This window comes from Heterodontus francisci, chromosome 17 (genome assembly GCF_036365525.1).
Source record: "Heterodontus francisci isolate sHetFra1 chromosome 17, sHetFra1.hap1, whole genome shotgun sequence".
NCBI lineage: Eukaryota > Metazoa > Chordata > Chondrichthyes > Heterodontiformes > Heterodontidae > Heterodontus > Heterodontus francisci.
The window spans coordinates 83,359,353-83,377,116 of NC_090387.1; the positions used below are offsets into that span (position 1 = coordinate 83,359,353).

General features: G+C 41.6%; 1 protein-coding gene across 2 annotated transcripts in view; it reads right to left on the bottom strand.

The window, feature by feature from the left end:
• Positions 1 to 17,764, bottom strand: part of sf3b3 (splicing factor 3b, subunit 3) — a 54,055-nt gene that overhangs the window by 13,596 nt on the left and 22,695 nt on the right. For both annotated transcript variants that reach the window (XM_068049776.1, XM_068049777.1), the window contains exons 13-22: positions 13,960 to 14,111; positions 11,746 to 11,901; positions 10,939 to 11,094; positions 9,543 to 9,686; positions 8,236 to 8,358; positions 7,499 to 7,653; positions 4,819 to 4,993; positions 3,919 to 4,124; positions 3,200 to 3,356; positions 1,355 to 1,480 (exon numbers count right to left, since the gene is read on the bottom strand). In XM_068049776.1, coding sequence (XP_067905877.1) covers positions 1,355 to 1,480; positions 3,200 to 3,356; positions 3,919 to 4,124; positions 4,819 to 4,993; positions 7,499 to 7,653; positions 8,236 to 8,358; positions 9,543 to 9,686; positions 10,939 to 11,094; positions 11,746 to 11,901; positions 13,960 to 14,111 — 1,550 coding nt within the window. The remainder of the gene's footprint in view (positions 1 to 1,354; positions 1,481 to 3,199; positions 3,357 to 3,918; positions 4,125 to 4,818; positions 4,994 to 7,498; positions 7,654 to 8,235; positions 8,359 to 9,542; positions 9,687 to 10,938; positions 11,095 to 11,745; positions 11,902 to 13,959; positions 14,112 to 17,764) is intronic.

Below are 17,764 nucleotides of genomic sequence, written 5' to 3' on the forward strand. Positions count from 1 at the left end.
TCCTTTATGTAATTCGAAATTAATATCCTAGTTTGCTACCGACCATCCCTCTTTCACCTATAGAAAGATGTTGTGGGTTGCATCGTAATTGCCACACCACCACACCCTGTACTCCCTCTATCTCTATTTTCCCCTCTCCAATTGTTGACACACCAATGGAGCAAGTGCAGTGAAGTTTCTAACTTTCAATCAAAGCAGCAAAAAATTAGAAGTATCAGAAACATACAAGGAGACTTTATTTGGGTACATTACAGAAAAGGATCAAGTTTTGATAGTGTCTGAAAAACTGAAATGCATGAAATGCTGGTACCCAACTCCCCATGAAGATCAGAACACTCAGAAGCAACAAACTGTTCCTGCACAGGCAGCCCTTCTGATATTCAAGTCCTGCATATACAAAACTCATTTAGTAATTCTGCACATCTAGATTAAAAACATTTACTCTGAAATCATATAAAGCTTGGACGCAGACACATTTCTGGATTCTTCACTGGAAGTTTATTGATAGACAATGTCTTGATCAAATACATGCTGCAATTTCCCAGGATAGAACATTGCTGGAACATGAAAAGACAGTTGCACATAGACATCCTATTAAAACCCAGGAGGGCTCTTAAGCCTCCATTTATAGTTCAACCCTGCTGGGCAGGGGGGGGGGGGGGTGGGGGGGGGAAATTGTACTTGGGTTGGGATGCCCAGAGTTAAATGCGATCACCTGGGCCTATTTCAGCAGAAATCAGTAGCACATTCGCACTGGCTACTTCAGTTATGAGCCTCCCACTCTGCAGACTTTGTTAACCCCCCATGGAAAAAAGTAGAAAGGGCTTTTCACTCTGAAGACCAAAGTTCACTATTGCGATTTCCACCCCCAGTCATCCACCCAGCTCAATGTAGCTGTTCGTCTTTGCAACATGTCCAATGCTTTAAATTGTAAAAGGGCCTGGTGCATTGAAGGCTGTCCAAAGTTCATAATTTGGAGGGCTATCAGTAAGTGTCTCGTATATTTTACCTGCAAATTTTTTTGGTCTCTCAAAGTGTCTCTCTTTTGGAAATGTCCATCTATACAGGTTTCACTGTATTTTTTAAAAAACATACCTCTATTTTGCTGCTTTCTCTTCGTCCCACCCCTGCCCTGTACTATGCATCCCTAGCAGTCATACTAAATTGTGCAAGTAGGGAGTCTACTTTCTTTCCTATGGTCAAGTGCTCTGTCCCTCCCATCACAATTGCAAGAACAGTACCTAGTTCCATTGCACTATGTTGCCATGAACAATTGGACCAATAGCAGCTATCAGTTTCAAGCATAACCATAAAAACCCATCACCCCCAGCAACCATCAACAGCTCAGCTCTACCTTATTTTCACATTTTCTCAGCAGTTTCTTCTTCCCCAGGTCATAGATGCGCAGGAGCTTTCCCAATCCGACCAGAACACGGCCTTGGAAAGGGGCGATGGCTGTTGGAACATCTTCAATGGATGTCTAGTGGGGAGTGCAGTGCAGGGACAGGAAGAGAGACGGGGGGTTGTATGGAACAGAGTAGAAATAAAGACACAAACAGAACAATTTTGTTTATATTAAGGTAATGAATTACTTCAGTTGCTTAAATGCCAAATATTACATTCTACAGCTTTAGATGTTTGTCTTGGACGGGTACTATAAATTGCAATTAAGATTCATGTACTCAAGCATATTCTGTGATGTCGGTGCCAAACTATGATGGACTTGAGTGCAGTGTGTTTGAACCATGAGCCCGCACCCCACTCTCCCCCCACCACTTATCAGTATAGGTGTGTTACAAATTTCGTGTCTGTCTTAGATATTCTCTTGAATACATGAGTGCTCAAAACATTTTGTAATTAGGGCTGTGCATATACTATCCAATATCTAACTATAAACACATACCCCAGGAGTGTGGTCTGAACCAGATAGTCACATCTTTCAACTGTTGCCCCTTGTGCACCTCTCCAATCTTTCCAAAGGCAGGATAAGAAAATATTTATCAAAAGATCAGACAAACATTGTTAATCCACTTTATTTCAGTGTGAACATAAAGAGCAAGAGTTATGGCCATATTCACTGAATTCAAATCAGTACCACTTGTCCACACCGTAACAAATAACAAACGTGCTACATTTACTAGCATCAGTGAGTCACCTTGCCTCACTTAAACTAAGTAACTTCTCTCTCCTCTCCTGCATTCAAACTTCTGAGCTTGGTAAAATCTTGCCTGGACAGATTTTTAATTAAAAATCTGGCCCTCATAGTATATTCTTGACTCTGCTTTCCTGTGTTCACAACATGAGGGAAAGGCACTGGATCCAGCACAATAGGTACAAGATGTTGCTCAATTATAAAACTGGATAATGAATTGTTTATTGTAAGCAGCTTCTGGGAAAGTAATTTCAATGTCCAGCAAATTAGCATTTAATTACCTTTTTGTCTCAGTCCTTTTTAAGTGAGAGAGAGAATTTTAACCATGTCTAATCCACCCCAATCTGCCACCAAGATCCCAATCAATAAACGATCTGCCTGCCATAATTCATTTTATTTAATAGGAGTTTCAGCATCTTGGGTTTAAAAACAAACCATGCAACTATTAAAAGCAGCTTTTATTCAGCCGTGTTTAGCTCACTGAAAAGTATCACAAGAACCAAGGAAGATCTATCCAGAGTGGTGTAGCACAACATTTGATAGAGGCAAAGCATAATGGAATCAGACCACAACTGTCCAGGTTTGATTGTTGGTCCATGTAGTTAGCTGAGCTCAGGCAGGGTAGCAGTAGGGGTGCTACAACGGACATCAGCACTCAACTAGGGAAGGGACAAATCAGCCAGGATTCCTGCTCCTGATTATTAGCCAGTAGCCTCTGTAGTAAGGTACCCATGCAGAGAGTTCAGGTGAGGCAGGATTGGGCCCAGCTGTGAAACTCTGCAATCTCCATTTGCCTGGTGCTACATATATTAGGCTCACACATTAAGAATGACCACTGGAGTGAGCTACTGGATGGAAAGAGGCAGAGTGAAGTAAATTGGAAAACCTCCACAAAAATTAGAAACACAGAAAGACGGTGGCAGCTTTTTGAGCTGCATTAGGATCACCCTATAAGCATGCTGGAAATCCATGGGACGTAACTAGAAGTAAATAAAATAAATTTAACAATCTGCAGCCTGCTTCCTCCCATAGGCACCACAGTCTCACCTTGTGCACAAATTCCAGCTTCTCTCCATTGTTGATTAGCTTGTACGTATAAATATATCCACCTCCAACTGAACGAGGATTGAGGATCAGGTCCTTGCCAACTCCTACCAGCACGTACCAATCATCGCCACCATTCCCAAACTTACAAACAGCAATACTGGGAACACAATACATCCACATGAGTACATATTAATGACTTCAATAAATACCCAACAAATGAATGGTTCAACTGTGTGCACATACTTAGTCCCACTCAACAGTATAGTGGAGGAATAAAAGCACATGAGCCACAAGCAATAACTACTCAAAATATTCAAATATTGCATTTGTGTCTTTTTCTATTAATGCTACACATTCCCTTCCCCAGCAACTAACTCTTATGTCAAAGAGGGGTTAAAGATGCTCATATTTTTTATGAGATACCTGGTCAATAATAATAAACTTGTGAGCTACTGACACCCAAGGAAGCCAAAATTTTTATTAAGATAAACTAGATTTTCACATAGTTTACAGCCTTCGTGTACTAGTGTCTGTACAGGTACACTGACAAGTACTATAGATTGATACTGAGCCAGTAGGCCATGTGCCCCGTTGGAATAAAGAAATCCAATTAAGTATGTACAGGTAGATAAACATGTACGGATAAAATGCTGTAGACCATGTAACCTGCCAAGTATGTTCAATTTATCACGCAGTTATTGTGCTAAAACCTGTTATACCTGAATGCTGCTTCATTCTGTTCCAACTGAATCTGATCATACACATTGCCTTGGATGGGGTTCATTACTCGAACAACAGATGCCCACTGTCCGCTCCCTGCCTTGGGGGATCCAAAAATGGATTCTGGCAAGTTCTCGTTCAAAAAGGCAGCTGCCATCTCTGCTGCCAATTCTCGCTCATCCTCTCCAGCTGCTTCCACCATTTCCTTAGCAACAGATAACGCTGAAGCATTAATATTTTGATGACGTGTTAACACATATTAAATCAATTTAATGCTAAGATCCACACATCCAACATTTTCTGCTCTTAAACAATGGGCGGCACAGTGGCGCAGTGGTTAGCACCGCAGCCTCACAGCTCCAGCGACCCGGGTTCAATTCTGGGTACTGCCTGTGTGGAGTTTGCAAGTTCTCCCTGTGTCTGCGTGGGTTTCCTCCGGGTGCTCCGGTTTCCTCCCACATGCCAAAGACTTGCAGGTTGATAGGTTAATTGGCCATTATAAATTGCCCCTAGTATAGGTAGGTGGTAGGGAAATATAGGGACAGGTGGGGATGTGATAGGAATATGGGATTAGTGTAGGATTAGTATAAATGGGTGGTTGATGGTCGGCACAGACTCGGTGGGCCGAAGGGCCTGTTTCAGTGCTGTATCTCTAAACTAAACTAAACTAAATGAATAGTCAACGTATTCAGAACAGAATTAGCGACATTACAATTCAGTAACTTAAAACTACAGTTGCGAAAAGAACCCAACAGTTACATATATACAAAGAAGCAACTTTCCTGTTGACATTTAGTAATCTATTTTACTATCAGGTTATGTCTTTCAGCATATATTGTGCAGTAAGAACTAGCGTTTACAGGACTGAGCTGGAGTTGTAGCTGGTGACTGGCAGTTACCTCAGCCATTTGTTGTTTGCGCTGGGCTTTGGTGGCTTCCGTGTAGGCATTGTGATCGGTCTCGATGGCAATAATGTTGTTGCTCTCTGGGTGAATGACAAACTTCCTTGGAGTGTACTGTAGAGAGAAGGAAACCTGATTGAACACTGCTCCCAGCTTCTCGAGAGCCAAGATTCTGCAAAGAAATCAAAAAGATAAATGGAAACCTTGCAGTCTATACATCACTCCTTTGTCACTACACTCATGCAACAGATCAACTTAAAAGCCCTTTGATCAGGATTAATCTAATTTATGGAATCGCACTAAAACGTGTTATCTTACAAATTTTGATTTGCTTCAATTGATGAGGGAAATTCAGTCCACACTGTCTACCTGGACTTTCAGAAAACCTTCGATAAAGCTCCTCACACTAGGTCACTGGTCAAAGGAAGACATCTAAAGTTGCATCGGAAGACATCATCAGGGGGAATTGGGGATTGGTTAAGGGTAGCTCAGCCATGACGTGCTGCACATGACCAAAATGTACACTGCAAAGGACATGCAAACTATAGAATCAAAATAGTGAATGGCATTGAAACCAGAAAGCACAGCTTGAGAATAGTAATGAGCCAACTTTAAATCAGAAACATTGCAGTAATCACAAGATATCAGGTGAAACACGGACTGAATGTATCATCATTTTAAAAGTTGTTCACTTTTTATTCTGTGCTGACGCTACATTTATCAAAGTTAGCTACCATTTGCCATTGTGAGGTCCATTCCCCTTGCACATCAAAATCTTTTGACAGTAGAGGAATACAAACTTAACCCTTGCAGATTTTGGTGTCATCTGGAAACTTACTGACCACACCCCCAAAGACATTATTGAGGTCATTAATAAAGACTGTGAACAGTAGCAGGCCATGGAATGATTCCAGGGACACAACTAGTAGCAAACCTCTAGGTTTATCCACATCCATTAACTACAACCTTTTAAGCTATGGGATTGGAGCCAATTCCTAGTACAGCTTGTCCAACTCCGACTGATACAAAGATTCTACCTTGTTAAATAACTAACCTAGTGTGTGTCAACTTGTGCAGCATATATGATCTTCTGCAGGATTTGTTCATCAGACATTTGTACCACATAACCTGGCCTTGTAACCATGCCTTCGTGATCAGAGCATCTACAAGAAAAGCTGCATGCCAAGCATAAAGAACTTTGGTATCAGGGATCTTGTCCTGCTATCTGGTTACTAGATGTCTCAGGCACCTTAATTGAAAGTGGTTCACTTTTTTAACATGGTGTGAATATGCTGTCCAAGTTTCACAGCCATACAGCAGGGATCAGTTCAGGAGCCCTCTATACTTGGAGCTTAGTCTGCAGTCTGATACCTGTCCCCAAGGAACCAGGGAGTTTGCAAAAAGCTGAGCTGGCTTTGGCAATTCTGCAAGATGCTTCTGCATCAATATGGACTTTTCTAGACACCTGTGCCACACAAGTGCCAGGCAATGACCATCTCCAACAAGACAGCATCTATGTTCAATGACATTACCATCACTGAATTCCCCCATCAACATCTTAGATGCTACCACTGACCAGAAACTTAACTGGACCAGCCATGTAAATACTGAAGTCAGAGGCTTGGAATTTGCAGCAAGTAACTCACCTCATGATTCCCCAAACCCTGTCCACCATGTACAAGCCACAAGTCAGGAGTGTGATGGAATACTCTCCACTTGCCTGGATGAGTGCAGCTCCAGGAATACTCAAAAAGCTGGACACCATCCAGGACAGCTGCCTGCTCGAATGACACCCCAACCACTACCTTAAAAACATTCACTCCCTCCATCACTGGCGCACTGTGGCCGCAGTGCATATCATCTACAAGATGCACTGCAGCAACTTGCCAAGCCTCCTTTGACAGCACCTTCCAAACTCATGACCTCTACTACCTAGAAGAATAAGGGCAGCAGACACATGGGAACACCACTATCTGCAAGTTTCACTCTAACCTACACACCATCCTGACTTATTTCGGGTTCCTTCAATGTTGCTAGGAACTCCCTCCTTATCATCATCATATTGGACTGCAGCGGTTCATGGCAGCAGCTTACCACCACCTTCTCAAGTAATTCGGGATGGGCAATAATGCTGTTCTTGCCAATGATGCTCACATCCCTTGAATGAATAATAAAAAAGACAGGGTACTGCCCAGGTACATGGATCTGCTCACAGCTTGAAGACAATGGTCACCAACAGTGATCATTCGTAGAGTGCAATCACTGCCTGTGGCTGGTTGGAAGAATATCACCATTGTCTTAAGGTCGATAGTCGTGCCAAATTCAGGAAAGTGTTGAAAGGTGGTTCATGATTGACTACATATCAAATTGGGAGTAGGCCCCAAGAGTATAGTCAGCAGCAAATAAGAGTTCACAAACAAGTTCTTCAAGCGCCTTTGCTTTAGCTTGCAGTCTAAGGCTGAAGTGCTGCCCATCAGTCGAGTCTGACTTTGAGTCTGACTATTTCGAGATTATTGATAGCCATGAGAAACATATGATGACACAAGGACACATCCTTGCTTTACTCCATTTGTAACACGAAAGGAGGTGGAATTGTCTCCATCTTCCATCACTCAAGCCATCATGGAATTGTTTGACCATTTCATGGTTCAGGTCATTTTTTTTTGGTAGAACCTACCTCAGCGTGTTGGTGGAGATTGCCACAATACCCTCAGGACACTGCTCAGAGGCAAAGCCAGATGCATACTCTAGAGTTTCATAGGACAGAGGCGTCAGGTGGAAACGCGATTGGTAAGAGTAGCTCAGCCATGACCTGCTAGACATGGCCAAAACCTACACAGGTCAAGGAAACAAATATAGAATTAAAATAGAATAGCAATGAGATTAGAAATCACTGCTTGAGAACATCAACAAGCCAACTTTAAATCAGAATCATTGCAGTAATCATAAGTTATCATGTGAAACACGGACTGAATGTATCATCATTTTAAAGTTCACTTTTGAGAATTGGAGGATAATGACATCAAACAATAATACCCCTAGAGATTTTGTAACATTACAGTACCATTTCCATATTTTTTCCTTTCACAAGGATCCAAAGTCACACAAAAGTGCTCCCAGGATCCTAATTTGGTAAAACCCCTTATAAATATCCAGACAAGAAATACAAAGGCAAATCCAGACAGCCAGAGGTACACCGCTGTGTACAGAAATTACTTTCTGCAGGTGCAAGGACAAGCAACAAATGGTTTCAGCTACCAGCATTTTTAAAACAGCAGAGTTTGCTGGAGAACTATGATCAGTGAGTATCTGCTGTCCTGGGCATGCTACCAAAAGCTGCACTCGCAATTTTCATGTCATTATCGGCCAACCCATCAGCTCGTGAAGGTCAAGGATACAATTGTGCACACTCACTGCTTCTTGTCCTTGCATCCTGACCCTAAAAAGCTTGACGGGTCGTGATCCAAGATACCTTGTCCTCGTGTCAGATAAATCGCCAGTCACTGGGTCCAACACTGTTCTTAATAACACTCCATTCTAAAAGAATCACAGGAAAATCTTAGAATACACTATGCCAGGAAACAGGTACTCAGCCAGGAAGAAGACACACAGAAATGCAGCAGCACATCTAGTATCTGTATTTATACCAAAAGACTTGCAGTCAGCCCCATGTGCATAGCTAAAGCAGACCCTCGCTCTGGGTGACAGTGCTGCGTTGCAGCTAGTCCCACCAGAAGGTGCTAGAATCAGAGCCGCGCTAAACCCTTACACAGCATAGTTCTGATTTCAATTGTGCTCCAGGGTCATAGCAATGGCACAAAAGCATGCAGCAGATGCCAGGGACTCAGTCCACAGTGAGCAGAAGAGGAGTATCCAAAGAATCAACAAGTCATTCATGTGCATCTCCAAGCAGCAGGTTGCAGACCAGTTTAGGAGAAGTGAGAAGCAATTCGCCTGTCCATCCACAATGTTTGTCTGGTGCTGGGCCATGATTTAATTGGAACCCCCAAAGCCACCTGAGCAGCGACGGTTGAGTGGTTTATATTATTATTTGAATCCTCATTAGATTACAGCCTTGCACTGAATACCATAGTAACAGACCATTCGGCACAACTGGTCTGCACCTATGTTTATGCACCATACTCCGCCTCCTCCCATTCTATTGACTTCCATGCACCCTCTCAACATATACTTCTATTCCTTTCCCGCCCATTCTCTTATCTAGCATCCCCTTAATTACATCTAGCTGTTTGTCTCAATCACCCCATGTAGTAGCAACTTCCACCTTCTCACCACTCTCTGATTAAAGCTTCTCATGAATTCCTTACTGAATTTATTAGTGACTATCTTATATTTATTGCCCATAGTTTTGGACTCCTCACAAGTGGAAACATCTTCTCTACATCTGATCTATCAAACCCCTTCATATTTTTGGAAACCTCCATTAGGTCATCCTTCAGTCTTCTCTTTTCGAGACAGAAACTCAGCCTTCAAATGGTGGTGGGAAATTGCTTTCCCAGCTTAGGCCTCTTGTGCTGGTAGCAGGGAATATCACCGACAGACTGCAAGATTACTCTATGTAACAAACATAATGCAGTCCCTCAGTGAATGATTAACTATGATGAATATCATCACACATTCAATGTCTAGCGCAACACTGAGAAAGTTACACAATTCATTGCCACTAACACTCCCTGACTCATGCTGTTGAGTTTACTCACCTGTAAACCAATGTTTAAGTACAAGAAGCCAATGGAACCCTTCTCTCCCAGCTCATCCTGTTTTTCTGCACCCCCCATCTCAACTATACAGAGAGATTCCGGTTGTGCAGGAAGTGCTTGCATACTGAGAGGCTGCAGGCAGTCCTGAGAATGACAAGGAAGACAAGATTAATACAGCTCTCTAAATAGGATGATTGGATGGTACTAAGCAAAGCGGACCAGAAAGGTCCCACGTTCAATCCCTGGTCTGTGTAGTCAGCACTGTAAAATATTACTGTGGAAGTTTCTGAACATGAGAGGTCAGTTCCTCCTGCAAATGTTTTAACATTCAATAGAGGTAGAGTGCAAAGCTACAGTCTAGTGCGGTCACTGATAATGTTCCCTCTCATTTTTCTTTGTTGCGCACAGCCTACCCGTTGCACTGTGCGGACCCTTTAAGATTGTAGTGTGCTCACGCATGCATGCATCTTAATGGGGAGCTGGTTGTGCACAACCTATCTGTTGCAAGGATTACAAGGTCCAGGTCTGAATGCTGATCATTTCTTTTGTGCGCCATTTCATTAGAAGGGAGCAATGAAATTAACTGCTCTCGAGAGGAGGAACAATCCTGGTAAGGTAGCTTGTCTGCATATTTCTATCATTTTGGCATCTAGAGGCTGGAATGCAATATTGCAACAGCAAGCTCCAAGGAGAATCCTCCCTTTGTCTCCAAAAGGTGCTGACTTGTGGGGTTATTATTCAACTAGCAGATTTAAAGAAGTCCCTACATCATCTTTTGACCTAAGTGTTCCATCAACAAATTAGAAGCTCTACCCATCATCTTACGGGGAGGCTCCTCACCCCCACCATCCCCCAAACATGGCAGTAGATGACAGATTTCAATAGCTATCATCATGTAGCATGTGTTAGGTTTCACAGGCTATGCCAAATACAACAGACTCAACTGATTTATAGTTGTGCGCGCTTCTCTGGCCACCAAGGACAGACTTGTAAGAAGCACCTTCCAAACCTGTAACATCTACCAACTAGAAAAACAAGGGCAGCAGGTGCATGGGAATATCTGCAAGCTCCCCTCCAAGTCACGTATCACTGACTTGAAAATATATCCCCGCTCCTTCACTGTCAAAATCCTGGAACTCCCTCCCTGACAGCACTAAGGGTGTACCTAACACAACGGCTGCTGCGGCTCAAGGCAGCAGCTCACCACCACCTTCTCAAGGGCAATTAGGGATGGGCAATAAATGCTGGTTTTGCCAGCAATGTCCATATCCCATGAACAAATAAAAAAATTATAGAATTCATTTTAAACGGGGAAGAGGGTTAGTAACATTGCAATGAGAACTACTACCCAGTATGATGAAACAGTTTTACCAAAAAGCAATTGTGCAAAACCTACCGAAGGGTCCAGAGAAATGATCCTGACTGTGTTGTCTATAAGGCCCACAGCCAAAAATCGAGAACGCTGCTCCCCTGGAGGGACATTTGCTAAACTCATGCAGACAACATCGGTCGACATCTCTTTCCGCTCGGTGTACTCGTTCAGTTGCCCCGACTACAAACAAAATTTTACAAATGCAACACATGAAAAATCTGATACACAAGAACAGGCCAATATTATAGCACACTGTAGCAACAGTTAACCTAACAGGAACAGTCTTACAATTGTAACATTAACTATCAACTACTAAAATAATCATTTCAGATATTTACCAAAAACGTAAGCATTTAAATTCTGCTCACCCCACTGCCCTTTCCCACCATCCTCTTCCCTTCACCCCCAATTCTAAAACTTGTCTAATTTTCTAATCTAATCTAATCTATGCTTTCTAAAGATTAATAATCTTTAACTAATCTGGTTTCTTCTTCTACCTGACTCAGAAGACTCAAAACAGCCACTTTGGAAGTGAGAAGAATTTTCAAAAACAGATCTTGCATCTGTCAACTAAATTTGAATACTGTCTTTTTGTTTTTGCTCACCTACAATCCCAGAATGTAGAGGTGAGCATGGTTACAGCTAGGGAGTCTCTGGCGCCTCCTGGTAGTTGGCTATAGGAAGCAATGATGCCAGCCCAGGATCAGGCCACACACTTGGAAAGGGACATTTAAATGAAATGAGACACTCATCCAGATATTCACCATTTTATATTGACAGCAGGAGTTCTGACTAGTTATCTGATGCACTGCTGTGTATCACTTTACTCACCGGGTCCATCTCAAAGTAGACCAGTTCCCCGCCTGTCAGAGCGATCACCACCTGCCGCTGGTTCACTGCACATTTCACAATTGTCTTCTTACCAGGGGTCTTCCACTCGTTGACTCTCTTATCAGCACGGATGTGACGGATCCCATCAGGGTACACCTAAAATCATAAAGGGAGCTAGACTTTCCTTGGCTCTTAAATGCAATGCAAAATCCCAATTTATAAAAGCCATTAGAGTTACATTGCACCAAATCACAATATCCTTAAAGACAGAAAAATATTCTCAATTCTCCTGCCTCCTACTTTGCTGGCATATCACAGCAAGAAGTCGGACGAGTGCAGTCTGGTTTATTATAAAATTACAGCAGTGAGAGCTGACTACTCTAATTCGATTTAAAATCTAATATCACTATTGTTCCTCCATCGATAATCCCATATTTAATCTTGTTAATAATTTGCCAATTGGAGAGAAGCATCTTTTATTATTTTCACACTCAAAATCTGTTAAGCCCATCCGCATATTTTCTTTTGCGGACTGGGGGCTTCTTCAACAAAGCTTTCGGCTGAGATTAAACACTTACCATATGGATAACAAAGTCAAAAAAATATAGACAATGGTGGAGAGAGGAAGAAAGATTGGTAAAGAAGGCTTATTATAAAAAAAAACTATTACGTAATCTTAACTATTAAAATGATTGCTCGATTGAATGCTTTTCGAATCGTGGGGGAAAGAAAAATCAACTCCACATTTAAAATGCATTTTTTCTTCCTAAAGAAATTCATCTTTAATAAATCATGTCACGTTCTGGCTTGCATAGGAACAGAAGCAGGCCATTCGGGCACTTGGACCTTTGCTGCCACACAACCAGTTTTTGGCTGGTCTGTATTTTAACTCCATCTGTCTGCCTTGGTTCCATAACTCTTAATACCCTGGCCTATCAATCTCATCTTTAAGTTTTCAACTGACTTAGTCTCAACAACTTTTAAACTGGGGCAGGGGAGAAGAATTCCACATTTCCACCACACTTTGTGTGAACGGGCTGCCGAACTCTAGTTTTAATGTTATGCTCCCTTGTTCTGGACTCCCTCCCACCATACGCTTTTATCATCTTAAGCACCTTAATTTTACATCACTCCTTAATCTTCTATACTCTAGGGAATACAATCCTAGTCTATGGAACCAGTCCTTGCAATTTAACCCTTTTAGGCCCATCATCATTCCGTCATGGGGAATTTTCACCGCATCCTCTCTCCAAAGCCAATATATCCGTTGAGGCATAGTTTTCAGAACTGAATGCAGTACTCTAATTAAAGGTCTAACCATAGCTTTATAAAACTAACGTAATTTCCACCCCTTTGTATTCCAGATGCCTTGACAAAAAGGCAATCTTTTAGCCTTTTTAATTATTTGCTACTGTAGGAATGTTCCAATTAACAAAAGGAATGTGACAAATTTCAGCAAAGTACAAAAACAGGACTGTGAAATTATCACTCCACCATAGTGTAAACTTGTCATTTTCACTAAAATTTTAGCACACACAGTACTGAGAATGTAACTTTTTTGCACTTAGGATTGTAGTATTTTTTTTTAAAAAACAGCTGTACAACTACAGATTCTATTTTGCCACTCTGGGGTATTTTGACTAGTCAGACAGTGGAGGAAGTAGTGGTGGTTATTCGGTTGATCAGTGCTAATGGAAGGCAGAGGAGCTATTGAGATGACCTATTAAGCGCATCTCACAACAAGCTTACTAGTTTGAGACATCTCTACATTAAAACAGAACTAATAAACCTCCCGGTACTATGAGTCTGAATAAAGGCCCAAATTCTATAAATTACATAACACACATTCTTCAGCTGACAAGCTGCATAACTGAACTGAAATAAAGGAAAATAGGTATGCAAAACTTCAAATATTGCAGCAGTTATTGAGGCTCTGCTATTTTATGTGCACCAAGTAAATGTTATAAACTGAAGCAGTGCCAGTGCATAGGGCAAAATTAGTTACAAAATACTTATGAAAGTGGATCTAGTATACAAGATTCACAGTAAATTGGTGGAACCATTCCATTTTACTTCTCAAGGCAATAAAGAAATTCTTTCAAGAATCCACACTGTGGCATTAACAAATCTGTCCTTTATAGGCAGGCGCAGAGGCAGCTCAAATATAGCTCAACATGGTACTTCACTGGACCAAGTCAAATTCCATTCCCCTACCTGGACCAGTGCATCCTCACCAAGCAAGGAGCAGGAGAGGGTGGGGGTGGTACCCAGAAATCCAGAGTCTGTCACTTCCTCTACGGTCTCACCAATAGACAGTACCAGTGTGGCGTTCACGAAAGACACAATGATGTATGCATCATACTCATCTAAACACACAAAAGAAAGGTGCAAAATACACTTGCAGGTTAACATTCAACAATGTTAAGAGGTGTATAATTGGCAAATTCAATTACGAAATCAAAAAGACTCATTAGAGTCAGAATTACAGCACAGGAGGCTATTTAGCACATCAAGTCCATGGGGCTCTCTGTACAGCAATCCAGTCAGTCCCATTCCCCCGCTCTATCCCTGTAGCCCTGCAAGTTTATTTTCAAATGCTTATCCAATTTCCTTTTGAAATCATTCATCGTTTCCGCTTCCTCCACCCTCAAAGCATGCGTAAGAAAAGTTTCTCCTCACATCCTTCCTGTATCTCTTGCCCAAAACCTTAAATGTGTCTCCTAGTCCTTGCATCAGCTGATGGGAAGTTTTTCTTTGTCTCGCTTATCTAGACCTGTCAATCTTCCTTTACCTCTAACAAATCTCCCCTCAATCTCCTTTGCTCCCAGGAGAACCACCCCAGCTTCTCCAACCTAACCTTGTAGCTAAACTCCCTCATCCCTAGAAGCATTCTGGTAAATCTCCTCTGCACCCGGTCAAGGACCCTCACATCCTTTCTAAAGTGTGGTGACCAGAACTGGACATTAATATTCTAGTTGTGATCCAACGTGAACTTGAAAATGGTTCAACATAACCTCCCTGCTCTTGTACTCAATACCTCTATTTATGAAGCCCCAGATCCCATAAGCTTTGCTAAATAAATACTCTTTCACTATGGCCTGGATCCTTCAAAGATCTATGCACATGCACACTCCCCAGATCCCTCTGCCCATGCACACTCTTTAGAATTGTGCCATGAAGTCTACACTGCCTCTCCCTATACCTTCTGCCAAAATACATCACCTCACACTTCTCTGTATTACATTCCATCTGTTACTTGTCTGCCCATTCTGCTAGCCTCTCCATGTCCTGTTGCACTCTATTGGTATCACCTTCACTGTTTGCCGCTCCAAGTTTGGTATCATCGGCAAATTTTGAAATTTTAGTCTGCATTCCAATTTCCAAGTATATCAAAATATATCAAAACACAAAGCAGTGGTCCTAGCACTAACCCTTGGGGAACACCAATGTGTACCAAAAACAACCCTTAACCACAACCTGTTTTCTGCCCTGAAGCCATTTTTTTTTAATCCAAGCTGACACTGACTGTTTTAATTCATGAGTCTCAATTTTGTTAACCATCCTTTTATGTGGTACTGTGTCAAACACTTTCTGAAAATCCATACAGACAACGTTGACTGTATTCCCATCATCAACCTTCTCTGTTACTCCATCAAAAAATTCAATTTGTCAAACACAATCTGCCTTTGACAAAATGGTGTTGGCTCTCCTTAATTAACTCAAATCTCCCCAAGTGTCTGTTAATTTTTTCTGATTGTTTCTAAAACCTTACCCACCACTGATGTTAAACTGACCGACCTGCAGTTACTAGGAATGCCCTTACACCTGTTCTTGAATAAGGGGGTCACATTTGCCACTCTCCAATCCTCTAGCACCTCCCCCATATCTATGTAAAATTGGAAGATTGTGGCAAGCCCTTCTGCTATCTCCACCCCTACTTCCCTTAGCAAGCCATCTGTGTCAGGCAACTTATGCACTCTCAGCATAGCCAGCCTTTCCATTATATCCACCCCATTTAATGCTGAATTAAGGTCATTTTTGCACTGCAAGTTATTAATGTATTATGTGGGTTTAATTTCTGTTGTGCGAATACATAATCCCACCCCACCTTGAAAGAAATATTAGCTCTAAACTAAAACTACTTAGGACACTCACTTTTACTGAATGGAATTAAACTGTCCCTTTCAGTATTCAGTCCTATTTTGTTTTTTCTGCTAGATGATGGGCGTGTGATGAAAAGAAACATTTCCATTTATTCAACAAAAAGAGCTGGAGTTAACAAAAGACTGGTCAATACCTTGGTGCAATCAGGGGTAAGTTAGTGTGCCATTTTCACCCAGAATACAACCAGTCCTTAAATGTGGGATCATCAGCTACAGGCTAAAGGGACACAAGCAACCAGCACAAAAAACACTGACGAGAGACTAGAAAATCTTAGCAGGCAATAGGTTTCCAAATCAGGACCTGGATACATTTTCATGGAGAACTCCCAGTTGTCGTTATTTGGAGATAGGAAGATTACATCCTATAACAGCTGACACATATGTCACTAAACTGCCAGTCCGTAACAAACCCTATTTGGGTGTTGGCAAGATCAAAATAATTTTTTAATTAATAAGTCTACTCATAAAAGTGTTAACGTCATGGTAATGATATACTGATCCTGCATTTGGACAAACCAAGCTGACTTACAGGTTCCTATTCTGATCCTGTAATAGCTTAAAACCTCACTAATTTGGGGGTTCCTAAACTAATCTTGCACTAGGTCTGGGGATTCCTTGTTCTTTCTTGATCAATTCTGCAAATCCTGCCTTTTACATTTCCACTATTCCACTCATAAAATCAAATGAGCCTCATAATTTATTCCTACTGTTGCATGAACTGAAACTGACATAACAAATGTTGTAATAACTATTGCATCACTGCTTAACAATATGCCCCAATAAACTTCAAAGACCTGAAATACAGTCAAGTTCCCCATACCAAGTCACAAAAATATTCCGCAGAATACACAATGTTAACGCAATATATGCACCCCCTTACTCCCCCACCTTCAAATTCAGTGTTGTCACTAGGTTGTCAGGCATAATCATTGCTGAAAGGAATTTCCATGACAATTTGAACTGCATTGTACAATAATAAATCTTGTTCTTCCAAACTTGAGTCACACCGGGAGAAAGAATTTCGAGTTGTGTATTAGGTTGAAGTTCTGGTGGTTCCGATGAGAGGTTGCAATTTAAGAACTCTCACAAGCAATATATTATGCAATATTAGAGTGCATTTTTTCTGTATTGATAAAAATAAATTACATAAGCCTAATGACAACACTGACATTGATCATTGCTGATCCTTGTAATGGTTCTATTGGTGGGGCAGGAGGGCGAGGGGTATCACAATTTTCCAGCCAACATCCTTTAGTGTAGAATATCTTTAATCGGCAGTACTTTGCTTCACGTAATCACTGGTTAGGACCGTTCTTTACAACGTCTGTCCTAAACCAGTATCCAGGAGGCCCTACCAGCAGGTACGCACCTAGAGTGAGTAGCACCTTCCCCGGCCACCTGTGGGAGAGAAACAGAGGCTTGGTATTGGTAGAGATTGAGCCACCACATACCAGCCTTGGTTAGTACTGCTCTTTTAGACTAAAAGAATGGACAACCAGGGTACAAACTGCAATAACAAAAAGATCACTTGGGCTAGGCAAAGTCTGTGCAGTCACACCCACCCATCAAGCCAATGCAGGCAAGTATTCAGGCAGGCAAAACCAGTATGTGTAAAGCAACCATGATCCTACAATTAAAGGAAACCCACTGCCCAATCTAGTACATGTTACACTGCTGTCACACAATGGAAACTGTAGTAGCAGTGTTACATTCCAAACTTGACATACAGCAATATTCAGTAAAGAACCTATATAAAGGGCACCTTCAAATCCAATTTGAAAAATGAATATATTATTAACAAGTCATCAATTCAGCATTTCTATTACTGTAGCATCTACACTTAGCATTAGGATTGC